This window comes from Chelonus insularis, unplaced genomic scaffold, assembly GCF_013357705.1.
Source record: "Chelonus insularis isolate UGA/USDA-ARS -01 unplaced genomic scaffold, ASM1335770v1 contig_18_pilon, whole genome shotgun sequence".
Taxonomy (NCBI): domain Eukaryota; kingdom Metazoa; phylum Arthropoda; class Insecta; order Hymenoptera; family Braconidae; genus Chelonus; species Chelonus insularis.
In genome coordinates this window covers 237,440-264,365 of record NW_023276419.1, presented here as the reverse complement: position 1 = coordinate 264,365, position 26,926 = coordinate 237,440, and the positions used below count along the sequence as shown (strand labels likewise).

The 26,926-nt window shown below is 28.2% G+C and overlaps 6 protein-coding genes across 14 annotated transcripts in view; 3 read left to right on the top strand and 3 right to left on the bottom strand.

Annotated features, from left to right (window-relative positions):
- LOC118064431 (uncharacterized) overlaps window positions 1–12,061 on the bottom strand; it is a 27,228-nt gene extending 15,167 nt beyond the window's left edge. For 2 of the 3 annotated variants that reach the window (XM_035079002.1, XM_035079005.1), the window contains exon 1: window positions 7,724–8,249. The gene's annotated coding sequence lies outside the window, so the exon portion shown is untranslated. Of the gene's footprint in view, window positions 1–7,723; window positions 8,250–11,406 lie in introns of those variants that run through there. The other variant, XM_035079003.1, reaches the window with a different exon arrangement.
- Window positions 10,807–14,707, top strand: Cog7 (conserved oligomeric Golgi complex subunit 7). The gene is made up of 6 exons (XM_035079001.1): window positions 10,807–10,995; window positions 11,436–11,525; window positions 12,049–12,234; window positions 12,328–12,459; window positions 12,755–12,938; window positions 13,009–14,707. The coding sequence occupies exons 1-6, from the start codon at window positions 10,993–10,995 to the stop codon at window positions 14,637–14,639; spliced, it is 2,226 nt and encodes a 741-aa protein (XP_034934892.1). The 5' UTR covers window positions 10,807–10,992; the 3' UTR covers window positions 14,640–14,707.
- Window positions 13,229–20,141, bottom strand: Rsph1 (Radial spoke head protein 1). 6 transcript variants are annotated; one of them, XR_004690060.1, is made up of 8 exons: window positions 19,999–20,141; window positions 19,853–19,923; window positions 19,488–19,710; window positions 18,905–19,131; window positions 18,759–18,842; window positions 18,547–18,702; window positions 17,172–17,532; window positions 13,229–13,364 (listed from the first exon to the last, which is right to left on the bottom strand). XR_004690060.1 is itself a non-coding variant. In XM_035079011.1 (7 exons), the coding sequence occupies exons 2-7, from the start codon at window positions 19,916–19,918 to the stop codon at window positions 18,178–18,180; spliced, it is 867 nt and encodes a 288-aa protein (XP_034934902.1). In that variant the 5' UTR covers window positions 19,919–19,923; window positions 19,999–20,141; the 3' UTR covers window positions 18,013–18,177. The 6 variants fall into 6 exon arrangements, 5 of the variants coding, with proteins under 5 accessions (XP_034934902.1, XP_034934904.1, XP_034934905.1 ...); XM_035079011.1 differs by lacking the exons at window positions 13,229–13,364; window positions 17,172–17,532 and adding an exon at window positions 18,013–18,197 and having other exon boundaries at window positions 18,456–18,702; XM_035079013.1 differs by lacking the exons at window positions 13,229–13,364; window positions 17,172–17,532 and adding an exon at window positions 18,013–18,197 and having other exon boundaries at window positions 18,520–18,702.
- LOC118064433 (uncharacterized) lies at window positions 14,932–17,241 on the top strand. Its single transcript, XM_035079006.1, has 11 exons — window positions 14,932–15,091; window positions 15,164–15,387; window positions 15,456–15,548; window positions 15,629–15,728; window positions 15,806–15,923; window positions 15,987–16,110; window positions 16,179–16,279; window positions 16,346–16,392; window positions 16,630–16,759; window positions 16,871–16,996; window positions 17,087–17,241. The coding sequence occupies exons 1-11, from the start codon at window positions 14,962–14,964 to the stop codon at window positions 17,127–17,129; spliced, it is 1,236 nt and encodes a 411-aa protein (XP_034934897.1). The 5' UTR covers window positions 14,932–14,961; the 3' UTR covers window positions 17,130–17,241.
- On the bottom strand, window positions 20,095–26,926 carry LOC118064434 (RNA-binding protein 42). Of its 2 annotated transcripts, none has more exons than XM_035079008.1 (6): window positions 26,844–26,926; window positions 26,703–26,762; window positions 26,345–26,586; window positions 25,657–26,034; window positions 24,915–25,109; window positions 20,095–20,300 (listed from the first exon to the last, which is right to left on the bottom strand). In XM_035079008.1, the coding sequence occupies exons 2-6, from the start codon at window positions 26,744–26,746 to the stop codon at window positions 20,176–20,178; spliced, it is 984 nt and encodes a 327-aa protein (XP_034934899.1). In that variant the 5' UTR covers window positions 26,747–26,762; window positions 26,844–26,926; the 3' UTR covers window positions 20,095–20,175. The 2 variants fall into 2 exon arrangements, with proteins under 2 accessions (XP_034934899.1, XP_034934898.1); XM_035079007.1 differs by having other exon boundaries at window positions 26,859–26,910.
- LOC118064436 (uncharacterized) lies at window positions 22,006–24,819 on the top strand. Its single transcript, XM_035079015.1, has 5 exons — window positions 22,006–22,221; window positions 22,685–22,896; window positions 23,214–23,434; window positions 23,941–24,115; window positions 24,370–24,819. Exons 2-5 carry the CDS (start codon window positions 22,691–22,693, stop codon window positions 24,404–24,406), a joined length of 639 nt encoding a protein of 212 aa, XP_034934906.1. The 5' UTR covers window positions 22,006–22,221; window positions 22,685–22,690; the 3' UTR covers window positions 24,407–24,819.

Genomic DNA, 26,926 nt, shown 5'->3' with positions numbered 1-26,926 from the left:
TATTTTATTTATTATATTTATAAATCATTGTCATGTGTTTTAAAATTTTTGATAATTAACGGTAAAATTTCCGTCAGTTTTTAATTTAGATTTTCATGATAAAAAGTAAGAAGATTCAAGTGAGACATGTTGAGTAAAGACACCATGTACCCCTTTTTTTATTAGACTCTACCCCTCCTTCTATTACGTCCCCCTTTCTCTTCTTACCACTCTTACTATATACATCAAAGCTATTCTTCGTCAGAATTCACCCTATATTAACCATTTTCCGCCTCAAAACATAACCACGCGATCGAATACCTAAATGACGTAATTCGCACAATTCTATACCTGATTTCGGTTTCCTCTATTTTCACCACAACATTCCCTCTCTCATTATTTCAATCGACACTGAAAAATAGAACAAAATCTCTTTTTCTGTTGGGTTATGTGACACGTGAACATTAAGTACAAACGAACAAATGTTTGCTTAAATCCCATTTAAGTAGGTAATTATTTTATTTACCTCAAGTCAATGATTATATTCATTCTTCACAAGACTCATATGATATACCGTGAAATTTAAAAATAAAGAAATGAAAAAAAAATCATAAATATTAATGAAGGTAATTAATTTTAGGGGATGAAGGAATAATTTACAACTTGAAATTAGTTATTTTGCAAAAAAAACAAAAAAAATTAACAATTTTTTTATGATAATTTTAAATAACGAGCGTAATATTTTAAGGCAGTAATTTTTACCCGAGCTTCGTTGAGTCGTTTTCAGCCCCTAAAATAGAGAATAAAGTGCAGGGAGGAGAAAAAATGTAAAAAAATCGATCTAAATAATTCGTTGAAAATCGTATGACGATAGATAACAACGTCAATAGGTGGTATTGGGGATAGGGGGAGAGGGAGAATTTAAGGGGGTCAGATGTAAAAGCAGAAAAAAAACATGGTAGGGGGATTCACCTCTCCCACAAATCCACTATTATATATACATATATAATATATATACTGTCGTCCAGTTGTGTTTTCCTTCTTTCGCTATCTTAGTTTAGTTTTCCCTCAATTTTTGATAACTTCTTTCTTCCTTTTGCACGTTCTTTTCTATGTCCGTCCATTATGTACACTTTAAATGAAAAAGACAAGGAAGATAAATAGAAGTGAACTTGAAGATCAAAGAAGGTAAAAAAAAGTTAAAATTTAGTAGGATTAATTTTCGAAAATATTTCTTTCTGTTTTTTCTATAAAAGAAGTTGAAGCTGAAATTGTATCTAAAATTATATAATCAATAACTCGCGAGAAAGAAAACCACTAAATATTAATCAAACATAACAGTGAATTTAATAGTTTCGTTGTCTTGGACGGCGCAAAAAAATTCCCCGAAATTCGGCAATAAAATCTTGTGATTCACACTTTTATTTTGATTTCAATTTATCGAACAAATTTATTTTTTGTCATATGTGAATATTTGTTATTATCAATATTTGAAAAGTCATCTGAAGAAACATTAAATTAGATTTGCTTGTAAATAAAAGTATAGAAGTGGATATCTTTGATTAACTCGGGTAATTAATTAGCAGATAATTTGTAAAATTTGTGAATAATGTCATAAGTAAAATAAAAACTCGATACAAAAACAATTTTCATCTAATCGATAACAAGAATTTAAAAAATATTTTAATTAATTGAACAAAATTTTATGTTTAACCTTAGAGACTTTAAGTTCCCCCTTTCGACTAATAGACAAGAATAAGTCGATCTTTGATAGAGAAAGTTGAAATGTGTGATTTGTATAAAAACAATAACAAAATATAATTTATAAAAATATAAAAAATATATATCAAATACATGTGATATACACGTTACTTATTTAATAAATACAATTCTTAATTGTTTATAACAAATTCGTATTGTTATAAACAATATGTAATTTTTACGAGTCATGTTTCATCATTAATAATATTATTTTGTTGAAAACATCCAAATCTATGTGATATACGCATCAGTTAATCGATAAATACAATTTTCAATTGTTTATAACAAATTCATATTGTTATAAACAATGCGTAATTGTCAAGAGTCATATTTGGTTGTGAACAATAATGTCTAGTCAATATCGACTTAATTTTCAAATCAAATTGTTATTGTTTGGCTTAAAAGTATTTTAAATAGCTAATCTTTTCATTTTTTTCTTAGTTATTTTGTTATAAAAAAAAAAACGGCTCGATCGAATTTGTTCAAATTTCTTTCAGATCTTTTTCATAATAATATCTTTCGAATTAATTTTGGTTGAAGTTGATATCTTTATCCGTTCTTAAGATATCGAAAATGAAAAAAATGCTGACGTCCGTACATACATACATACATACGTACACACACATCATTCTAAAAATATGTCAGTATGCTTGCAAATATCTTAAAACGTGGAGATTTAATGAAAATTCAAATTTCACCAATCGACCCAATTACAATAACTTCCTAATGGGAAGTTAAAAATTATTGAAATATTATTACAATAATAATAATAATAGTTGAAACGGTACCAAAGGATTATTCTTTTTTACTCTGGTTGAAATGATTTAGAATTGATTGGTCTTTACTTGGTGCTCCAGTCACCAAAGTATTTACTTTTACTCGCGAATTAATTCCAAATATTTATCAAAAATAATTTGACGATTATATTAATTTTATATCAAATCTTACCTATTTATTTAGTTGAATTTTTTTCACATGGTCCTTCTCTTTTTAGAAAAATCTAATGCTCTTTACACGGCACATACCCACTTTTTTTATAAATTTTATTGCTTTTCGTCACGTGATTTTTTGAACAGCAATGAAATTTATAAAAATTATTTTCTTTAACTAATTTTTAAAATCTTTTATTCTTCTCCATTGAAAAAAAACAAAAAAAAAAATCGAATACTCTAAAAAATGACTTTCATTGATAATTGTTTACCTCAATCTTTAATTTTTATTTTTATCTATTTTGAATTTGCTCAAAATATATGAAATAAATATTTAGAAAAAAATTAAAATATACATCGGCATCACAGGCTCAAGATTAAATACTAATGACATCAGATTAATCATTACTTTTCGAAACACCACACGGAGATAATTTTTCACTAACTGTAAGTGCAAAAAGTGACAAGTCCATATTTCGAAATCTAGAAATGAAAATACATCGGTTCAATAGTGAATTCTGGGTGGTCGTAAGTAAATGTGATACTTAAAAGGTGTTTTAGTGAAATAATTACTTACAACAACCCAAAATTCATTGTTGAACAGAAATATTTTTACTTCTCAATTTCGAAACGTGCATTTGTCATTTTTGCACTTACATTTAGTAGAAAAATTCTCTCCGTGCATAGATCTTAAGGGGAAAAATTAATTTAATGAAACATTAGAATAAAAAAAAGCACAATAAAAATGTTACTCTTCTGCTTTTCCCCCTCGAACGCTTAACGTATCCTATCAGAGCCCAACAAGCTACCTGTCAATGTATACGCTAATTTTTCGATGACTGTAATCTTCAAGTTTAAATCGCAGTTACTGTATTGAACATTACTTTTAAATGCAAGAGTTATCTTTTCAGTTCAAGTGAAACTACATAAAGATCTGAGGTATTTAATAAAACAAACTTGTTCACAGTAAATTTAAATAGTATAAGTTGAAAGTAAGGTAATTAATATCAATATTTTTTGAAAATTGTTCCTCTTTATGTGTAGCTCCAATTTCGAAGCATCAATATTCATGCAAAAAAAGAGTAAATTGAGGAAAAGTAGAGTACTCGTAACTATATACTAATATTTTCAATACAACTCGTAAGTAGTGTATAAACTCTCATTCATTTTTGACATCATCAACAAATTTATTATTCCCATTAAATCAATTTTATAGTAATAAATTTATTAAATATTTATTACAATATATTATTTTATTTATTAATTAAGAAAAAAAGCAAAGCTATTTTGGTACAATTGTTGTGAAAAATTGAAAATAACTTGAAATCTGTTGTGATTAAATATATCTTGATTTATTTTCAGTTTTTGTTAAGCCGTTGGCCTTTCCACAACACCCCAAGTCGACCTTTCGATTAATTAAATATAAATATTTCTGAATATCAATTTCAACGTGAAACGTCCGAAAATAAAATCAACGTAGAAAATAATTTTCGTAAAAAATTTATTTAAAACTCAGTCAAAAATTCACAAATGTTTTATTTCCGTCACAAAATATTCATTAATTACGAGAAAAAAAAGCCATCATGCCATTTTTCAGGGTAAATTTTACTCAATTCTTTTCTTCGTGTGAAATTAACATACATTTATTTATTAGTTTTTACCAATTTCATCACTAAAACACCTGTGTTTTTTATCTAAATTAATTAATGGAGATAATTATAAAGTAAAGTCATCACATCATAAACCTTTTAATGAGAGTAAATTTTCCCCCTCGTACATAAATGAAAAATTACCCCTTCCCTCACATTTTTGCTATTTCTTTTCCTCTTCACTTAAAAATTGAAAAAAATCAAAAATATTTAAATAAATTCTTACAATAAAATGAATCTTTTATAAAAATAATTTTTCTCACGAGTTCGTATCGGATTTACACAAGTGGCTTACAGGCTTTTGACGCTTGAGAGTCTGTAAAGAGATCAAGTGTTTGATAAAGAGGTGAAAGGAGTCAAAATAAAAAACTATGAAAAAAAAGGGGGAAAAAAATAGAAAATTAGTAGTATAAAACGGGAAAAAGATGAAAGAGTAAAAAAATAAACATGTGAGTTAAAAAATAAATAAAATGAAATATATGTATAGAGACACAGAGAGAGAGAGAGAGAGAGTAAGTTAATGTTGACTGAAAAGAGCTTTGAAATGCCACTTTTCTGTAATTGTACGAGCGTTTTAACACGTTACATGACGTGCGATTTATAGGTTAGATTAGTATGATTATGGAAAATAAAAGTAGTAATTTTAACATTTTTAACAAGGTTTAAACTTCAAAATATATAAACATTATCATTTGTCATATATTTTTTGCAATACTAATAATTAACTAACACCATATCTCCATCTATTTTTATTCAACCAATCAATTATTTATAATTTATTAACAATTAATTTAAGATAATGAATAATAATACCATTCAAATGATTTTATGTATCTATTTTTAAATTTTTTTTTAATGTAAATTATTTTTATACATTGTCATGAAATAGTTTTCTCGCTTCATGTTTATAATATAACCCGATTTTCTGCACATTCGAATAACGTCTTGTGATTGTTATAATACCGAGTAAAGATATTTATTTGAATAAATAAAAAGGGAAGGGATTACATATTGTCGTACTATATGCGACTCCCAACGACTTTCCACTGGCTGCACTGAAAATTTCAAATTTGGAAGTGTTTCATTGCACTTAAAGTATTTGAAAATGACGATATACATTTATAATTAACATTGTAATTATTTTTTAAGAACCTAAAAGTGTTTTAAAAGTGACTAGAATGCCAACCAAATTGATGACATGAAGTGCATCAAAATAAAATACTATTATTTGCAGTGTGCTACCACGTGATTGATCACTTCAATAATATTTGTGAAAGAAAATTTTTGGAAAAGATCTTTTGGTTCAATTTCATCTCCGCAATACACTGATGTACTCACTTTGCACGAATTTTGTAACACCCTGTATATACTATGTGCCTGTTAACCTTCCTATTTATTCGCATCTTCTTCTTCCACTAACCACACACTATCTCTATCTCTCTTTCGTGGCGTCAATGCTCGCTACGGACGACCGATAAGATTTTTTTTCTCACTGCAATTATTCAACACAACATTCCCAACTAATCAGTTTAATATTAACAACAAACATAATCATTAAAATAATTTTCATTTTTTTTAATCCTCTGATTATTTTCTCAGTATTACTATTAATTAAACCAAATAAATAACTGTCACATTTAAAGATATATATATTTTCAAACCTATTTTTATCATACAAATTAAAATTTTCTCGTTTTTTTTTTTTAGCACTGATTTGCTAACGAAGTGACTTCCGGTGGGAATAAGAGTGTAATAAAATGCAATACGGATGCACTTGAAGAATTTCCATGAGAGCGGTGACCTTGGTATGGCCCCACGGCGACTTTTTTTGCTGTAGGTCTCACTTCCGGTGCAATGATCGAGCTATTCACCACCGCTCGATTCATTCCATCCATTTTATATCTCACATCATCTCGTGTCTCAATTATATATAAATTTACATGTTTTTTTCTATTATTTAATTTAAAAGTGTTTAAAATAAGAATCGACTTTCACAGTTTATATTTTATTATTTCTAGCGAATTGCTTGCGTTATATTGAGTGCAGTGTAATAATATTGAAAAAACAAGCGGCGCGTAACAGCAAAGTTATTATCGAGTGCATCGAAAACAGTAAACGGCCTTATTTTCAATCGACATAAAAAAAAGTGTACGAAAAAGAGAAAAAAAAAAAAAACAAAATTCATTCATTTTAAGAAAAAGCCTTATCAAAAGTTATTTTTTAAAAATTTTTTATCGATACGATCAATCGATTATTGATCACCAGATATAAACAAAAATATTTTGTCATTTCGATCGATAATAATCGATTCTTTATTTTAAATAAAAAAAAAACAGTAATTTTGCAATACAGATAACAATAAAATAACTCTATATATATATATACATATTATAACAAAAACGTTAAAAAAGAACTAATATATACGGCGTAAAGATAAAAATACATGGTTGAATGATAATAAATAATTGAGTTTAAGAAGGAAAAGGGTTAATTATTTGAAACGATAATCGATAAACATACACATACAGATAAATATAAATATATGATAAATGTACATGTATTCTATGTATGCATAGAAATAACGATTAAATTTTTAAACGAAATCGACGAGGGCTCTAGAAATAAGCCTCGATACGTTATATGTATGTATATACATTTAATATACAGATATACGACTTACACACATACATGTTATACATTGATGCTTGAAAATTGAACCGGCGTCTATCGACACAGTCTCGTCGTCGAGTTGAGCATCTACGAAATTAATATCGATTCGATACTGCGTCGGTTCCTTTTTCCCAACTCCCCGAAGTAAAAGAGAAAAAAAATAAAAAATATACAAAAAAGCAAAAAGGAAGCTTTAAAAAAATTGGAAAGAAAAAAAAAGTAAATAGATAGAACGGGCTAAGAAGTACGAGAGAGAGAGAGAGAGAGAGAGAGAAGAGTAGGAAAAAAGGCGGGAGGGTCCGGCGTTATCGTTAAAGTATATGCTAGACGGAGAGTGGAAGTGAGAGAGGGGGACAACAAAGTTGAAACGAAGAGAAAAAGAAAGAATGAGAGAGAGAGAGAGAGAGAGAGAAGAAAGCAGAGGGACATGGTAAAAAAATAAAAAATTTTTCCTTCGAAACGAAATTTTTTACTCATTCCGCCTCTTAAGACTCCAAGCGAGAAGCCAGATAAAATTTTTTAATTAAATTTTTCAATTTATTCCCCGTTAATAACGAAGAAACGTTTTTTGTTAATTTAATTATTTCCGCTGTGGACGTATATTAAAACTATATACGTAATGGCGGGACTTGAATGATATTAACATGAAATATAAAATAAGATTGAAAAAAAAACACGGAAAAATGATGGAAAATTGACGAAACAATTATTATAAATATAAATCATTTTACTCACTTGACAGTTATTTTAGATGTAATTTGAGTAAACAAGATATTTAATCCTTTATTTTTGCAAGTGTGTACTAATATATTTAATAGACAAATCAAAATGATATCTTCATACGTTGTGTGACACTCAATAAAATAAAAAAATATAATCACAGACACACACACACATTTGTATTCCACAGAAGAAGATATTCAATTAAAGACACTAATTTCACAAAGTTTAGTATTAAACTCCATGAAGGAGAAGAAAACGCTCTTCTATGTGTTTTGATGCATGGAAATACCAAATAAAAAAGATTTGTCACTCGTTAATATTCATTTTAATATATCGACCACATTATCGATACAATTAGTACGGGGATAGTACGTTGTTGAGATAGTGATAAACATGTGAAAAAGATGTTTATTGTTTTATTATTATTTAACATACAAAAAAACGTGCGTGACAAGATGGCGTTAAACCCGCCCGCACACGATCAGGTGGAAAACACCGGAATGTCGTCTACGAAAGATCGACTGAACTGCTCTGTTGAGCCGAGAGAAACTCAGTGGGGACGCGCGAGAGTGAATAACTTTGGCTAATAGTGGGGATAAATAAAATATGGTGGGGGACATTGATGATGCCTAGAGTGGTGGGGAATAGAGTATGGGACATTTGGGAAAGGGAGGAATTTCTCCTCAATACTTCGCATTACTCCGTAACCCTTCGTAGATCCTCGGAAAAGTTCCGACGCGCAAATTTTATGTATTAATTTTTTCCTTTTTATTCACTTCTTTGTTTTATTTTTATTTTTAACGGTTCTCTCGACGTTTCATGAATATTGTTCGAGGCTATTTTGTCGTCTGTTTTTTATCTTCAGCAAACCCATGAGGAATGTAATCAATATAAAGATTGGAAAATGGTTATTATATTTATCGAAATCTACTTTACCGACTGAATGAAATTTAAATTTTTTCTTAAATTTGCATTTCAAGGGCATTTGTTACAATTTTTGGTAATTATTAAGATTAATATACACGTTTCTGGTGACATTTAATTTAATAATACTGTTAAATTCGTCATTTTGTACAAGAATATGTACATAAAACGTGGAAAACATAATTAACATGTACTTTTTTATGTCTGAAGATTCAAATAGATGTAATGATTCTTCAGTGATGGTGATATAAGAATGTTTTTATTTTTCTTTACAAATTTAAAAATAAAATTCGTAATGAAATTATTTTATTATAAATCATTGATCTAATGAAAAAATAAGAAATTTGAACAATAACCATATTTGAATGCAGTCATGGCAAAAATATATCATAAAAAATATTAAAGAGAGTCAAGGACCTTTTGTTAAATATGTTGGAGTCTATCGATCGTTTGTGATCGCGCGAGGCGTTGTAGAGAAAGGCAGGGGTAATTTTTTTCCTTTATGGACACTCTCTCTTGATATATATATATACTTGATGTATATATATTAAAAAAAAAAAAAGTTAATAACGAAATAAAAAAACTCAATCTCTAAATATAAAATCTCTTGATACTTTTACAATGATAACAGGAAGCCGATAGGAAGAAGCAAAATATCCTACAATAAAAGATGAAAGGAACAAATAAATAATACAAATGATTGTTAATGTATATCTAATGAAAGACGAAGAGGAAGACATTGATTGTCTTGCGAAAGTTTCATAGTAATAAATGAGGTTAGACGTTCTATCATGCAAGAAAATCTAGTTTATATCATCTCTTTTCATCATAAAATAAGAACCAGTTATTATCACGTTTGTACGGTAATTTCTTGTAACGTCGAAAAAAAATTGGAAAGTTGAAAGAATTAAAATATTTTCTAAAAGATAATTAATATATTATCAATTACAATTAAATGTCACTATTTACTGTGAAATAGAATCAGAAATAATGTCTAAATCTCACAGAAATAGTAATTAATCATTTTTTACATTTTAATTCCAATTTTTTTTTCCCGCCAAAACATGCGCGGTAAAATGACTGGCCCAAATGTGTCATTTTTCAGTCATCATAACCTACTATTATATATTTCAATAATGCATAGCATTATATTATTTTGTTGATAGTCAAGCAAACTAAAGGTAATAAAAAAAGTCAATGAAATTTACCTTGACTGATGATACGCCATAGGGGATTCCCCAACTCGGGTGATAAAGGCCTCAGAGTGAGCGGCTTTTTAAAAGATATTTCTCTATTATGATAAATAAGTGTGAAATGACAAAATGTTTGCTGGAAAAATTCCATCGCTGATGTCGTCATGAAACTCGGACGACTACTGAATGCATTCGTCAATACTTTAATAAAATTCCAGAGTGAAATAAAAATAAAATGTGAAATCTGATAAAGATAGAAAATGAGTTGGTAGATGGAGAAATGACGAGGTTGGAAAAAGGTGAAATAGCAAGCGCAAATCAAAGGACAGTAATTAAAAATCGACCATGGATAATTAAGTCGCCATATTGTGTGCCTTTTGCCACTGTTTCCAATCAATCTTAATTTAATAATCAACCCAGCCAATTAGGTGTCGTTAAATTATTTGCTGCATTCTCATTGGTTTATTAATTCAGATATTTATTTTTGTTTCAAACTTTTTACACAGATTTTTCTTTTAATTTTTATCCTTCGTCACAAATTTCTCACTTTCGTTTCGTTTTTTTTTTCTTTCTCCCTCTCTCCCGTCATTTCATCACTGAGATAAACTTTATTTTCCCACCCTCCACCTCTCTTTCTTACTCAAACATTTTTAAATTATTATCAAAATAATGTTAAATTTCGATTTATCTGAAAAAATATTTTTTGATTTATTTGAATTAATCAAAATTAACTAATTTTTCCTTTATTTTTGAAACAAATTTTTTAAACATTTTTTTACATTTCATCAATGAAAATTGCAAAATTTTGTTATTTATTCGTTTTAATTTAATCAACCATGTCTTTAAAATTTTCATAAATAAAAAAAATTGAGTATCTATCGGAAAATGACAGAATTTTGATTAAATTTATTTTTCTGGCTAAATAGAGAGTTTTGTTATCGACTAAATCGATAAAGGAGAAATATATATTGTGTTTACCGACGCAGATAAAATGAATTCCACTTTAACCTGTTTGCATCATAAATCAACGTAAACTATATATCGATTATCTCATACGGTAGACACATGCACACTTTTTTTTACTCGGTTTTTCACTCATAAAAAACAACAAAACTATTTTGAAAGTATTAAAAAATTATCATAATACATAAAAGCGTACTGAAAATGGTAAGAAATAATAAATTTACCTAAAAAATCATTTCAAATTCATTAAAAATATATTCTTGACTAGCTTTTTTTTGGAGTAGTTTCTCGTGTGTACTGTCAAATGTCAAATTCTAATTTTATATTTTTAATATTTATGGCAAATAATCAATACGGTAAAATACAAAATATTTTGTTTATTATGAAATGATAAATTTAATTTATTCATTTGAAGTTGAGTGTAAATTAAATAATGTTATTGTATATTGTGTATGAGTTTTTGCACAAGTTATAGTGGTTGAAATAACAAAATATTCTAAAAAAATTTTTTCTAAAAATAAAAATCATTTAAAAAAAAGTAAAAAACAAAATGGTCTCCAATGTCTATGAAAAAAACTGTAAAATAGTTGATAAAAAATAAATATATTTTCTAACCTTCTTTTTGATGAAATAATTTTTTGCAGGATGTCACGGCATTCTCAAACGATGATTTTGTGGTTAAAGATTGGATTAATACAATGTTTGAGTGTACAGAAGCACAGCAAGACAAAGAGGTGAGTCATAACTCATATTTCACCGTGATTGTTAATCAAAAAAATTCTAAAAAATCTGATAAATGAGGAAAGTGAAACAGTAAATAATTTAATCGCGAAAAGTAAAGTTAAAAAAAAGTTGGAAAAGAATGAAATAAACAAAACAGAGATAACGAATTGGTAGTAAAGACAGAAACAAAACAAGAAATAAAATGACTATTTTTTTTCGATTTTTCGTTAAGCTTAGCACTTTTTTTTCTATGTCAACCCCGCCCCCTATTTTTTAAAATACTTCGTAATTTTGCCGTTCTAATAACCCGACGCTGCTAGTTTATTCCACCTATTTTTGACATAGATCGTTTATTTTCATTTGCCTAATATCCACATGTTTCATTATTTAGCATTCTCCCAATTTTATTTATTTCCAATCTACATTTAGTTTTTGAACCAAAGCATTATCAAAAAAATTTTAAACTCAATTATTACAATAATCAATTGCAAATATAATAATTTATTAACAGAATTAAAAAACTTGATCATTCAGGCATTCGTATCATCTTTGGTGATGAAACTACAACTGTATGTGCAACAAGTAAATGGATCCCTGGAGGAAACAAATCAATTGATTCTATCGAGTCTGCCTCGCATTTTCCGTGACATACAATTGTTGCAACAAGAGGCTGTTGCTTTGAAAGATAAAATGAAGATAGTCAAGGAAGAAATAGCCAAGGTTAGTGTCATCATTTCAACATTATATTTTGATTATTCCAAATTTCTAAAATCACTCATTGTATTTTTTATATTAATTTGCTTTCTATTTTAGGTGGAAAAAGACACAGTATTATCGATAAATGCATTAGAGAAAATAGATAAAATCAAAACAGACTTGGAACATGCAAAACAAAGTCTTCATGAAGCTGATAATTGGACTGTATTAGCCAATGATGTTGAAGAAGTAAGTCATTTATTACAATTATAATAATATATTATTAAAGAATTGTTTAAAAATTACTATATGGCACAGATGAACTTATATGAGCATTAACTTGATTAGTTATAAAATTATTCATTACTTGTTGACAATGAGGTACTCCCTGGTCCATTTCAATATCTTGATTTAATAAAAACCTTTTTAACTAAAGTATTACTCGGTTATTGACTGTTCTTACGTGCTCCACTGCTGTCAATGATCTTTTTTTGCTGATGAGTAATATATTACTACTATATCATGATATTTTATTGATCAACAGGTATTTGAATCTGGAGACATCGAAAGTATTGCTCAGAAACTATTGAGCATGCAAAAGTCTTTATCCATGTTAGTTACAGCTTCAGACTATGAAGATAAAAAACTTCAACTCGAAGGTCTGAAGAATCGCCTCGAAGCAATCACCAGTCCTAAACTCGTCCAAGCTTTTACATCAAGAAATTTAGGTAAGATTATCATAATCACAATAAAGACTAAACTATAAGCGAAATTATCTTTAATGAATACTGCTTTCAGAAAATTCCAAGTTTTATGTGGTAATTTTTAATAAGATAGATCGTTTGGATCAACTACTCAAGTATTATCACAACTGTTTGAAGGTTATATTAACAGATGAATGGCGAAAATTGTCAGAATTTGATCAGGAAGATGGAGGAATAACAAATTTGCTACATAAATATTACGACAAATTACTATTGGAGTTTCAAAATCAAACAAAATGGTGTAATCAACTGTTTCCATCATCATCAATCACCATTATCATCAATATCTATACTGATTTATTTCAAAACCTCAATTCCAATCTCGAAAACTGCATTTCATCGTCTCTCAAGCAACATTCGGTAGCAATTCAGTTATCGCTGTTGCTTGAACTGAAACAAATAACAAGAAATTTTGCGATGAATTTGCAGAATTCCATTCAAGTATTCGACTATAAAGCGTCTGATGATAAATTAAAACTATTAGCTCAAGCTATTTATTATCCGTACGTTAATTACGTAGCCAAGTATGATATTTATGAATTAGCACATCTAAATGATCAGTTAAAAAATCTCCATCTGAGTAACGACGATTTAAGTGAATACATCAATTCTTTGTCTTTGAGTATCTCGAAAACTCTAGACTTTGCAACCCAATCAATTAAAAGATGTGAAACTTTCACGGAAGGTTGTGGTTTCTATCAATCCATCCAAGCATTAGAGAAATTTTTGAACAATTATCTAGACAATTACATTGATTGCATTAATATTATTAAGAGACGATACAACAGCAACAAACAAGGAAAGTACGAAGACTGGAATTTATTCCAACAATGTCTGACATTGATGCAAACAATTGGTGATTTTTACAAACAGTTTGAAGACTTTCAGCGAATCTTGATGAGTAACATTACTGAAACGTACGAGAAGATAACGAAGAATGACAACAGCCCATTCAAGGATTATAAATCGTTGCTTTTAACGAAAGATAATATGAAGAATTATGATCAATTAATAGTCAAAGTTAAAAATAGAAAGATTGAAAATTTCGAAAATGTCACCGAGAAAATTCGAAAATTATGTATCGATCTACACAGTGTAACCTATGATGTTGTATTTTTACCTATTTATCAACAACTAATAACTATAAAAAATGTACCGACGTGGTCGACCTCGGCACAATCTACTTTGACGACTAGTCACTTGTGGGATTTACCGGATTACAGTTTTTCACCTCAAGAGTATATTACACAAGTTGGTCAATATTTAATGACATTACCACAACATCTAGAGCCCTTTTTACTCCGGGACAATCCAAGTTTAATTTATGCATTAAAAGCAGCTGATGCTCAGTACAATTCGGCATCAGAGTCAGGTTTTACGGGTGTTCTACTTGGGATCATTGCTAAAGGCACATGTCAAATGTTTCAGGACCAAATATTTGGGATATGTCAATTGAATTTGGTGTCTTGTAAGCAATTGGCTATTGATATTAATTATCTAGGAAATATTTTCGATGAATTAGGATTAGTCTTGTCGGATAATTTACAACAAATGTCGAAACTGCTAAGATTGAGTCCAGAAGAATATCAAAGTGGTTGCAGTGGATGTAATCCAAGGATTGTCGCAGCAGTAAGACAGATGCGTAACATTCAATCGTCTGGTTAAGAATTTAATTGTTAATAATAAAAATAAATTTTTGTAAATATTATAATAAATTTTTAATAAAATATTAAGACTGCCGTAAACAATTATTTCATTAAATGCTTGGGAGATTATTGTTTCTTTGTAGTCATTTTCTAGTTGCTGGACGGAGGATGGTACTTATTGTCTTCAAAATATATCTGTGGACTAACAAAAGAATCAATATCTAATCAACAGTTGGCAATGCTTTCAAATAGTCATGTTTATTAATTTTTTGGAAACTTTTATTTGCATTCGAGTATAAATAATTATTCGGTTACTTTCAATTTAACTGACATTTACATAAATGATGATGAGTGTAATAACAACAATATTTTGTGTATTTTTGTCGATCAATTCAATAAGTTCATTATTAATCGACGATGAATGTTATCAGTACTATTCAATATTTGGCATCCATATCAATAACATAAAAAGTGAAGGAATCTCCAATTCTACAAAATTATTCAATAAATAATATTTTATTGTTGATATTATTTCGTTTGTAGTTGAAACTTGTCAAGAAGTAGACGTCGTACATTTACCGAAAGAAGAAATTCCGCGGTTCGTTCTTTACGTTGAGGATAAAAATAAGAGTGAAATATTCATAACACCTGTTAATCAGCATGATAATGGTTCATTGATGAACAAAAGCACTCCAATTTTTGTTTTATGGAATAAGATTTTTAATCACGAAGATTCTACTGAAGGCAATTTAACCCATGTTAATGAGGTATTATTAAATAATTAACTATATTGTTTACAAACTTTACTAAAAAATGACTATTTATTATTTTTCAGTTTGCACCAGATTTGGCCAATTTTTCATTTTATCATAATCCTTCAAGAAATGTTGCTCTTGTGCTTTTCTACTATGGCTCTTTTTCCGTTGTAGTAAATATGATTTCATTAATTATGCTTTCTAATCATTATTGAACTAGCGATGATTTTTTTTTTGTCATTTGTGCTGACAGGAAGGAGTGGTTGGAGACTATACTTTACGATTTATTGAAAGAACTCAGAAATATATTTGGATGAAAATGCGACATCCTCACGAAAGGATCCCAATTAATTGCAAGTTTATTCGTTTTTTTTTTCCAATAAATTAGTAAATTAGTGAATTATTTATTTAAATAAAAAACTCTTTGTAGGGAAAAGTTTGGGCGCACCAGAAGTAAAGAATCTTGAATTATCAGATTACAATTTAAATTCTCATATAAATGCAGTCAACATATCAACTGTTGTGTTTCTTGATAACTTGTCGATTCAGTAAGACGGTATAGCATTTCTATAAGTCTGGCAAATTCATTGACATTTGTGATTTATTTTTAGGGAGAAATTACCAACTGAATTAGTAAAAAGTGTTCTTATATACTTTAATGCTGTTAATATGCTTTATGCTAATTTTACATCACCAAGGATTCAACTTGTTATCAAAGCTCTAATGGTACCAATTGTGAGTATCTGATTTAACTACTCTAAATTCTAAAATTATTTTTCGTTCAATATTATTATCTATCCTAGACAGTGTACGGTAAGACTTATGATGTACTTCAACCCCAAAAATTATTTGAAAATCATAACGATTCTTGGTTGGAACCAATAGTCATTTTCAATATGATGATGTAAGTATTTATCAAATAATTGAATTTTATATTAAAAAATAACATTAATTAGATGAATATTTAAAGCACACCTGTCTGCAAACATAGCAATTCTAAAATTTGCATTGCTCATGGTAAGTTCAACATGAATTCGAGCTCGGACCTAAGTTATTAAATAAATAATAGTTTAGTCTTGGTGCAATTAAAAATAGGGTTAATAAAAAATGTCATTATTTTTTTTAAAAAAAACTCTTTGATGCACGCATTGAATGATGTAATGAGATTTACGATTACAATTGTACCAGAACTGGACTAAAAAACAAAGACACCACTGATTAAATAGTAATGATTTGAACTAATTCAATTAAAAGGTAAGATTCATAATAATCGATTATATTGTGATGAAAAAGACATTTCGAAAAAAAGTCCATCGATATACCACATTAGACACATGGATTTGCAGCATGGTTATTCAAAAGCAGCTCAAATGTTAGCTTTATCGTGAGTATAAGAAATTTAAAATCGATTTTTCAGTTGAAAACTAATAATAAAATCGGATGGGCTTCTGTGTTTATCCAATTGATATAATAACATTTGTATGTTTGTTAATAGGTTAAACGCCTCTCTACTAGATTACACTGATGAATGCAGTGGAATAATGAACGCTTATCAAGATCCACCTGACCTACCACTTTTTTGGAGTAATTGTACTATTAACAAGCTTTCTAATTATTTCAGGTATTCTCAGTCTTGTAACCTTAATGAACACAAAACATTCGGCATTTTTTAACCTACAAAATCATCAATTAGATTATTATTGATTTTTAGGTCAGTAAATGATACTTGCTTTCGAGAAACAGCGCTATTATAATAACTTGAATAAGAAGCGTAAAAATAAAAGAAAAAAGCTCACCAGTAATAATTTTCTCCATATTAATACATAATTAAGAAAGATTTATAACGATTTGAGATTAAAAAATAAATTAAATTTAACTAAAAAAATCAACAAACACCTTTTAAACAGTGTGAAATAAACCAAACTTTGGTAATAAAATGAACTTATATAAATAAATCAAAACAATAAAATATAGAAAAAAGAATATTAAATACATGTTCATTAATTACACACACACATTGACGCCATATTGGATGTTGTTCCTCTGGGTATATTTATTGCAGATGCCGTTGCTATACTGTTCTTTAAATATCCTTTGAAGGTCACTTTATTATTCCTTCCTCGATTTCCTGTTTGTTAGACGCCTGCCGGATCTTATCTGTTAAGTTGGAGCTGAATAATTATCAAGTTTAATTATTAATCCTTAATAGAATCACGATATCCGGTGTCAAAGGAGAGATTTCCATTTGTATCCGGTTCATCAAAAGGCTTTCTTTGACTCGGAAATGCACCAACCCACCAAAGATGCTGTCTACTAATTATTAATATACATCACGATACTCAGTTATGATATAATAATCTTTCTACCTTTTCCTCAAAGCTTCTTTTTGTCAGCTTATCTATTCATTTATCAAAATTATATGTCCTATTTTTCTTTTATTGTTTGTTAATTAATTACTTATTAGAGATGATATTTTTCTAGTCATTATTTACCCTTCATTTGTTAACTAAATAAAATAGTTTTGTTATTTGTCAATTGATTGATCAACATTAATAATTACTAATTAGTTTTTATTTGTCTTAGATGTTTAATTAATAAAGGTAATTTTTTCACTATTTTAAAATACTCTTAAATTGATATATTTGCTCATTTCTTCTTTTATTCATTAAAATAAAAAGTTTTGTTGTGTTACTTTCTCCTTTAAACATTATTTATTACAATTATTTACCGACGACATTTCATCAGCTCTTTTATGTGAATTACGTGCAACAATATTTATTTATCACCGTCATCTATTTTCCATTATCTGATACCTTTTCTATCTAAAATACAAATACTTTTTTACTTCAATATTTACAGTGATTAATATTCAAATATTAGGGGATAAAGTTTAGTAGGATGGCAGTGACTTTTAAAAATAGTACAAATAAATAATGAAAATAATTTTGTTAAATCGTCTTAAAATGATTAACAATTTACTTTTTCACATTTATCTCGAAAACTGTGCAAGCCGTGAAAAAAAGTTTCAAATAAAATTTATAGAGTAAGAAATTTTTCATAAAAAAAGTCACTACACTTACATCTCCATCTCTTATAGTTTAGGTGATAAATGGCATTGAAAGTTGGATATAAAAAATTATTGACCTGAATGCAATAAAAATTAAGATTCACTTTTTCATTGAAATGTGGAACAGGTTCGGAAGGCAACAAATCTGGATTATAAGGCGTAATTAATTGAGCTTTCAATTTTAATGAAATTTTTTTCCATTCTAAAGCTGTCTTGCTATCTAGATTATCTTCTGTAGCTGTTTCATCTTCAGAGTTTACCTTACAAACAATCAGTTTATTAAACTACGTCAGCCAACGAATTTAGTATTTTTTACCTCAGATCCTGAATTCTCAATGTGCTTAACATATCCATGTTGCATACAATTGTTGTCAAACACAAAACAACCTCGACCCAAGGGCTACAATTACATTCCTATCAGTTAATTGATTAGAGTTATTTTGACAGATGACTAGTTGATACCTGATTTTTATACCAAGAACAGTAAAATCTATAATTTGGGTAAACCCATTGCCCTGGACCCATCATTTCATCTTCAACCCAATTTCCAATAAATTTAATACGTGAATTATTGAATTCATAAGTGCCAAGTCCATGTCTCAAATTATTTTTCCATGATCCTAAATAAATATCTTTGTTTGGATAATGATAAACACCAAAGCCATGCTTTAGATCATTTTCCCATTCACCTAAATCATCACAAATTATTATAATTATTGTGTTTTTAAACGATAAAAGAAAGCAAGAAACCACATGATTAAATTTTGTACTTTTATAGTTTTCATTGCTACACTGAAAAAAATTTGGAGTACTAATAACTAAATAATTTATATCGGTTAGAAATAAGACCAATAACATCATACAATTTTGACAGCAATCATTTTTTAAAATAATGAATAGTATATTAATCAGAAGATGTTAATATTAGAATTTTATGATCAGAGGACTCACTTCTTAGTAATGTAGATAGTTGTTATAGCTATCTAGTATTGCAATACTTTACAGAGTTTTTGTAAACTTTTTTTAGAGTAATCATCTTTCTAACCTCCATAATAGCTGTTATCAGGATACCAGAAGATTCCTCGGCCGTGTTTTTTACCATACTGCCAGTGTCCTTCATATTTAGCACCATTTTTGAAAGTGTATTCTCCATGTTCATGTCTACATCCTTGCCGATAATTGCCAACATAAATATCTCCAATGGGAAAATGTGATCCACCAAATCCATGCCTTTCACCTTTTTCATTCACTTCACCTTTGTATTTCAACTTTTTTTGTTTCATTTTTTCCAATTATTTATCCAGAAAGAAAATCATTAGACTATTTTTGAATTTCGATTTTGGTTTTATTTATTTGATTAAAAAAAAAAAAAGAACTCATTACAAATGGATATAATATAGTTTTACTTACATCTAGATGATGTTTTTCTTCCTCATATTCTCCTTTAAAATCTTCTTCATCAACAGAATTGCGCATTTCAACTAATCAATCAATAATGAATTAATGAATAGTCTATTTGGAATTTAGTATAATAAGTATTAAAAAAATGACATTACATTTATTACCAATGTTTCCTTTAAAGATTTTTAAATGTGTTTATTGTTGATAATGACAATTATTTATTTCCCTGGCAACTAAAGAAAAATTTCACACAAGTTGTATTTCATTTTATTATTCAATCAAATTCAATACTTTTCAACTTCTTCTACTATTTAATATCGGTGACTTGTAAATTATCTGCCAGTTAGAAGACCAATGAGAGCTTGCTTTTCTTTTTCTTTTTTTCTGACTGTTTCTAAATTTCGTTGTTTCCAGGAACTTTTGCGTAATTTTATCGGTCTGGATCCAACATATCGTCCTGTAATAATATAATAAAATAAATATTATTTATTGAAAGAAAAAATAAATGATTAACATTAATTTTAAAAAATCAATTAGACAATAAAATGCTAAAATTAAAGAAATGTTATTGTCGTTAGAACGTTCAAAGAATTACATGAATGAAAGATGCAACAGGCTGTGACGTAACAGGATGAGTAGATAAAAGTGATTTATCAAATGTAAGAAATAGGGGTTGGATATTTGAATAAATATCAAGTATTTTCAATAATTTTCCTTCTTACATAAATTTTTTTATCTTTTTTTTTTTTTTTTTGTTAAATTTAAATCAACATTTAGGCCTAACTTTCAACGATTATTTGTGCACTTATTGATTATTTATTTATCAATTACATTAACTATTAACACATTCCATTTGATAATATGATTCGACATTTTTCCTTTCTCTTTGTTATATTTACGTATTTTATCCTCCGAAATTAATTATTCATCATTATTATGTAATATGTATCAATTTTTATTTCACAACAGAATTCACCAATCATTGATGGATTATTAATAGTTGGCAATAAATAATTAATAATATGATGAACTTTCATAAATTGTTATTTTTACTTTACTTATTTTAAATAAATTGAAACAAAATGGTAGAATAAATATGTGATATTTGGTCAAGTATAAATTTCCAATTTATTATTACCTTTTTTTATCTGACATTAATAAACAATTATGACCACACTGTAAATTCAAAGCATGTTACAGTAAACATACCTATTCGTGTTTAATATTAAATTTTGTAAACAACCTATAGATTTTAACACACTTAAGGTGTGTCATTTTAACACACTTCAGATTTATAGTGACATTCAAGTAATTTGTATACCCACTTTTCATTGACGTTGGTTGAGTTTGATGGTGATAATTAATAATTGATTATCAATTTTTTATTGTTACTATTGTTGTTGATTATTGCATTATTGTTGTTTTGTTACAGAAATGTCACATGAGAATACAAAAGGTTAAAATGTACGTATAAAAAAAAATGGATCAGAAGTGTAATTAAAGTCACAATAGATAAAAGTTCTGTTGGACACACTGGAGTCTCTGAACAGAACTTCAAACTCTAATCATTTATCCGTTCATTTGTTCATCATTTCCATTTTTGTAAAATTATTATTTTTAACTATATTTCACTGAATATATAAAAATAAAAGAGAAATATTGTTGACTATTTTCTTTAAAACATTTCTGTAAATATGAAAATAAATGTCTTCGAATCTTCTACTATAGAATAATTTCAACTCCCACGTTATTTTTTTATTTCTATTTATTGACTATTTTATGTATTACGACTTAATTTTCAATCTCTTACAATAAGAAGACGATAAAATTTTTCAATGGATCTAAATCATAAGAACCAAAATACATTGAAAATATTGAAATCAACATTTTTGGGTTGAATTAATTATATTTCCTTGGTAGTATAATGGCAAATATCCCCATTTGTCACTAATTATGTAATAAAAAAAATAAATGCTTTAAGAATAACAATTTCAATTGAATTTTTGAAAGAAATGTGTTAAAAAATGAACTAATAAATAATAAAATTTTCTCTTTCATAAAATCAAATGGTCTGATTGGTTCGTTTGACACGGAGAATGAGGTGGGGAGGAAGATGATTCTTCACTCTCTTTACCGATACGTAGAGTTCGAGTAGGGGTTGAATTATAATACTGAGAAATCATTGCTGCGAGCATTCATTCACTCTTAATAAGTTCGCTCATAAAGGAGGATAATATCCTGACAGGAACTTGTTACAATAAATAACATTCATTCCAGTCTTTAACGGAATTCGTGTTGTTATTTTCATTGTCAGTTATTGTACAATTGATTTTATTTAAATTCAATCAAAAAGGAGTAATTATTTCGACACTTTTCACGTAAGTTCATTAGATTAATTAATATTTGAATAAAATCGAAAATGTAAGATTTATTTTAATTGTTGAAATGTTAAGAATAGTTGGAATTGTTTTTAAAAATACCTTATTATAAGGTAAAATTAGAATCATGTCACCCAAATAGAATAAACAAAATTTTTTTTATCAACGAATGTAGAATGAAAAGACTAGATGATTCATAAAATAAAATTGATGTGGCATTACAAACATTTTGGTTTTTTTAACTTGATATTATTTTAGTATATGTATCACTAAACTGTTTAATCATCGGCCACATTTATATCATGATCAGAAGGCGCCAATACTTAAGTTAAAAATACTTGGGAATTACTGAAAAATTTTTGCACTCGGTTTTCGAAACCTTCCGAGTATATTAAAAAATTTTACTTTTAATTTCATGTCCATTGATAAAGAAAATTCCTCATGGCTTTTTCTTCTTTTTTAGTCTAATATGGAGAATAGAAGCAAATTTTGTTGCAAAATCATCCTTACATTAACAATCATGGTGGTGTTTACAAAAAGAAGCGAATGCTATCCAATGTATCAACCAGACCGAGATATAGAATGGTGGAGAGGAAATGTCGTAGATCCTATGTGGTTATCAGCAAATACTCTGCCAGATGGAGAAAATCTACAGAATGAATACGATTTTCTTGAGTAAGTCAATTCCATCATAAACAGTTATTTTAAATAGAAAATATGTAAAGATTTATTTTCTTTATGTTGATTATTGACAATTGAATATTATTTATTTGTGACAATAATACTGTATTAATTTCTTCAGTATTTTTATGTTTAGTTTAAACAAAATAAATGGAATCTAACTTGGACAAACCAAAATAGATGGATTTATCAAATATAAATTAAATTCGATTATAATGGACTGTTTTTATTTTTATTTCATAAAAATTAATTAAAATGTCATTTTTTTTCTACACCGGCTATTAATCAAAAACAAAATTAATTTTTGATAGAATTCAACCTCAAAGACAAATGAATTTTATTGGCAAGCCAGAAAAAGAAGTATTTTTCATTGAAGAAACAGAGACAAGATCACCTCCAGTAATAAGACAAATTGACAGTAATCGATTAGTTAAAAAGGATTCATTTGTTTCACGTAATTGGGGGGCTGGAGGCCTTCCTTTTTCAGTTCTCTACATGAATCCACATGGATCAAGAAGTAATCAACCAACAGGTGAGTTCATTCAATTTTAATTAATTTAAATTGATAATTTACTCCGTTATTTTTTGATGAAAATGAATAATATTTAAGTATTAGTAAAATGACACAGTGATGACAAAAAAAATAATTCGTAAGCAAAAAAGTGTACGTGTCATTGTTTTTGTGACAATGAAAACCTTATTTCTGCCCGAGCCCACACATTTTAATTAATAACTCTTCAAATGTACATATTAAATTTTAAAAAATGAAAAATAGTTCGCCAACAATTTTACAGTTGTATCTTCTACACCATGATCTGTAGCAAAGGGTGACTATATAAGGGTGCAAATGAAAAGTCAATTCATATTACTCATTTGTCAAATACATAATCTTAAGATGTTTTATACTTAATCACATGACTTTACAAATTTTTTTCTGTTAAATTTTGTCCAATTATTCTTCTATTACTTTAATTAATACCTTCACTGTAGTATTATATTACTCACTAAAAAGTTACACATTAATGTTATTGTTAAAAGATCCAACGAAACAAGCAGATACCAAGAGACCAATGGCAGGAGTCGAGCCATCTGTACCTCCAAAAAACACCAACACTAGACTTACTACTCGAAATGGAATAAATGTACAGCAAAGACGACAATACTCCATTATTCCTCAACTTTTTATATCATATGGCTGGAGTTCTTTGGGAAAGTAATATCTGTTTGTCAAATCTTATCGGATGGTATTTCGGAAATGTTGATAATTCGATAATTATTGTGAGAAATTAAAGAGATCGTTTATTCATTATAACAGGACAATTAAATTACCTTTAATTATTCTTAGCAAATTATAAACTATTTATTCGTTTTTATCACGTACAAGTTGTTTTTAAACATACCAAAAAGTAATAATAATAATAAATCATTTTTTAGTCAATCTAAAATCTATTTGATTTGCTTTTGTAGGAATATCGAAAGAAAAAAGCTGGCCAACACTGAATGAAATCACTTGAATGAAAATATAATTAAAACCTTGAACAATTTTACATAACTCGAAGTGAATTGATGAGTTTTCCACAACTGGATTGCAATTTCTGTATTTAAACATTTACAAGAAATTGGGAAATTTATAAAAATAGATGTGACAGTATTGCGCACAATACACTGGAAAATCGAGTAAATATTATCATAGTTAATCAATTGAGAGATTTTTAAGGAAATGCACTCATTCATTTGAATTATAGATTGTAAAAAAAACATGATAAATTAGTGTAATTGATGTAATTCTTTTTGAATTATTATACACAATTCATTTGTTTAATTGTATATTTACTTATTTTAGTTAATTTATTTAAACACAGTAGCACATTCAAGTACTTCATTATTATCTCAACTATCATCAATGGTATTTTTAAAAGGAATATATTTATATTCATATATGTATATATATATATTATACATATGTATAAAAAATAAAAGTGAATAATGAAAAGAGTTACAAGTGGACTTACCGTTCATCTCCTTCATCGCTTTGATAAAATCCTGTGGATCTTTGAATGAAACAAATCCAAAGCCTTTTGTTTTATTAGTTCTTTTATCTCTTACTACTTTAGCTTTTTGGAAACTCGGATATTTTCCAAAAACTCGAACCAGCATTTCATCTGTTACGTCATTACCAAGATCTCCACAGAAAATTCTAAAATCATCTAGAGAATAAAACATAAAATTTATTTATTACTAGTACATTGTGATTTATAGTTGCAGAAATGATTCAATTAGATTTATTCAACCTTGTTAAATTCATTTAGAGTCTAAGCAAATAAAATTCCTGTCATGACTAATGGCTATTTTGTTAGTTTTTCATTGGTTGAAATAAATATCATCCCAAAATTAAAAAAGTAAATAGATGTGTCTTATAATTTTGATAGTACTTAAAAGAGCTCAAGTTTCGATCAGTTTTTAAACTAATTCTGTATGGCAAATTTTGTGGAATTTAAACGAAATGGGAAATTTACGACAAATTCTTTCATTTATTGTGTTAGAGGCCGTGTATTTTCAATACCCAATTACTCACAAACCATACGTCCAATAATTAAAATGGACTTTTTTTTATTTAATGTTAAATTTCGTTGTTTCGCAATTAATTTTCAGTTTATTAGAGTTTAACCACTTGAATCAATTGGAATTGGATTGTTTTTTGAGCATTAAAAGCTTACATCAGCAACAGAAGTCAAATAATAAAGATAATCATACCATCATCCCACTCAAGAAGTGAAGGATCTTCCCACGTTTGTCCTCCAGCCATTCTGATAATTTTTTTATTCTTTTTCCCTTTTCCCTTAGGATGACTTTCCTCAGCATTGGCATTGGCCATAATTGAACTGGCTTTTCCTTGACTGATAGCCAATTCCGCTGCTGTTGATACTCCTTTAACCTTGGGCTTCTTTTTTCCATCATCCTCAGGTATTTTTGTATTTATAATTTGTTCGATTATTTCTGGATGAATCAGCGGCGTTGATGTTGATTCGAATGCCTTTGGCGCCGGCGTCAAAATAGGATCCGTTATGTTGGATATGTAAGGATTGGTTATTTGTGCTGGTGACGAATAAGTTGTAATGGGAATATTGTTTACTGGAATATTTAATTTCATATTTATTAATAATAAAACAGACCAATATGACTTTTAAAATTCATAAATTTTATCTTACATATTTTTAACTTGAAAATAATTTACGTTCACATAACGTGTTACAACCTTTTTTTAGATAATTTTATGCTGGACAATAAAAAGACGTCATAAAATGAAGTTGTATTTCACACATAGCAAGTATTTTTAGCACACGTTATTTTACTAAGAGCAACACCTTAAAAGGTTGATACAGTCTTTAACCAATAATAAGATAAAATTTTTTCATTTTTCAAATAAATTTGATATTTTTACCTTGACGAGCGACTTGCGGAGGAATCAAAAGTGGTGGCGGTGGAGGAGGTGGAGGTGGTGGTGGTGGTGGCGGTGGAAATCCCATCATAGGAGGGAATGCTAAAGTAGCAGCGGCAGCAGCAACTGCAGATGTTGGGAGTTCATGTTGTTCCAATTGTCGTGCTACCTGGCTGTATGTATTGGCTCCAATGACTGGCCTTATCAGTGGAGTTACTATTTGTCCACCGATTTCCGCCTCAAACCTAGTATTTAGAACCAAGCAAAATAAATAGTAAGTTTCATTCTATTTACAATTACATGATAACTTTAATTTTAATTAAATTATATCTAGAAGAAAAATGCTCAAGTAAAACCTAACCTGCTCATCTCCTCTTCCATTTGACGCAGTTGTTTATCGTTCATGGTTGATATTTTTTTTCTAAAATATGAAAAATATTACACGATAATTGTTTATCGTAATTTTATATATCAACACTGTAACTCATTTGACAAATATTACGTTTATGTTAATAACCTTATTTCACACTGTGTTGAGCTACGACACCATGAAGACTATAGAACAGGAGTCCAAACTCTGTGTAT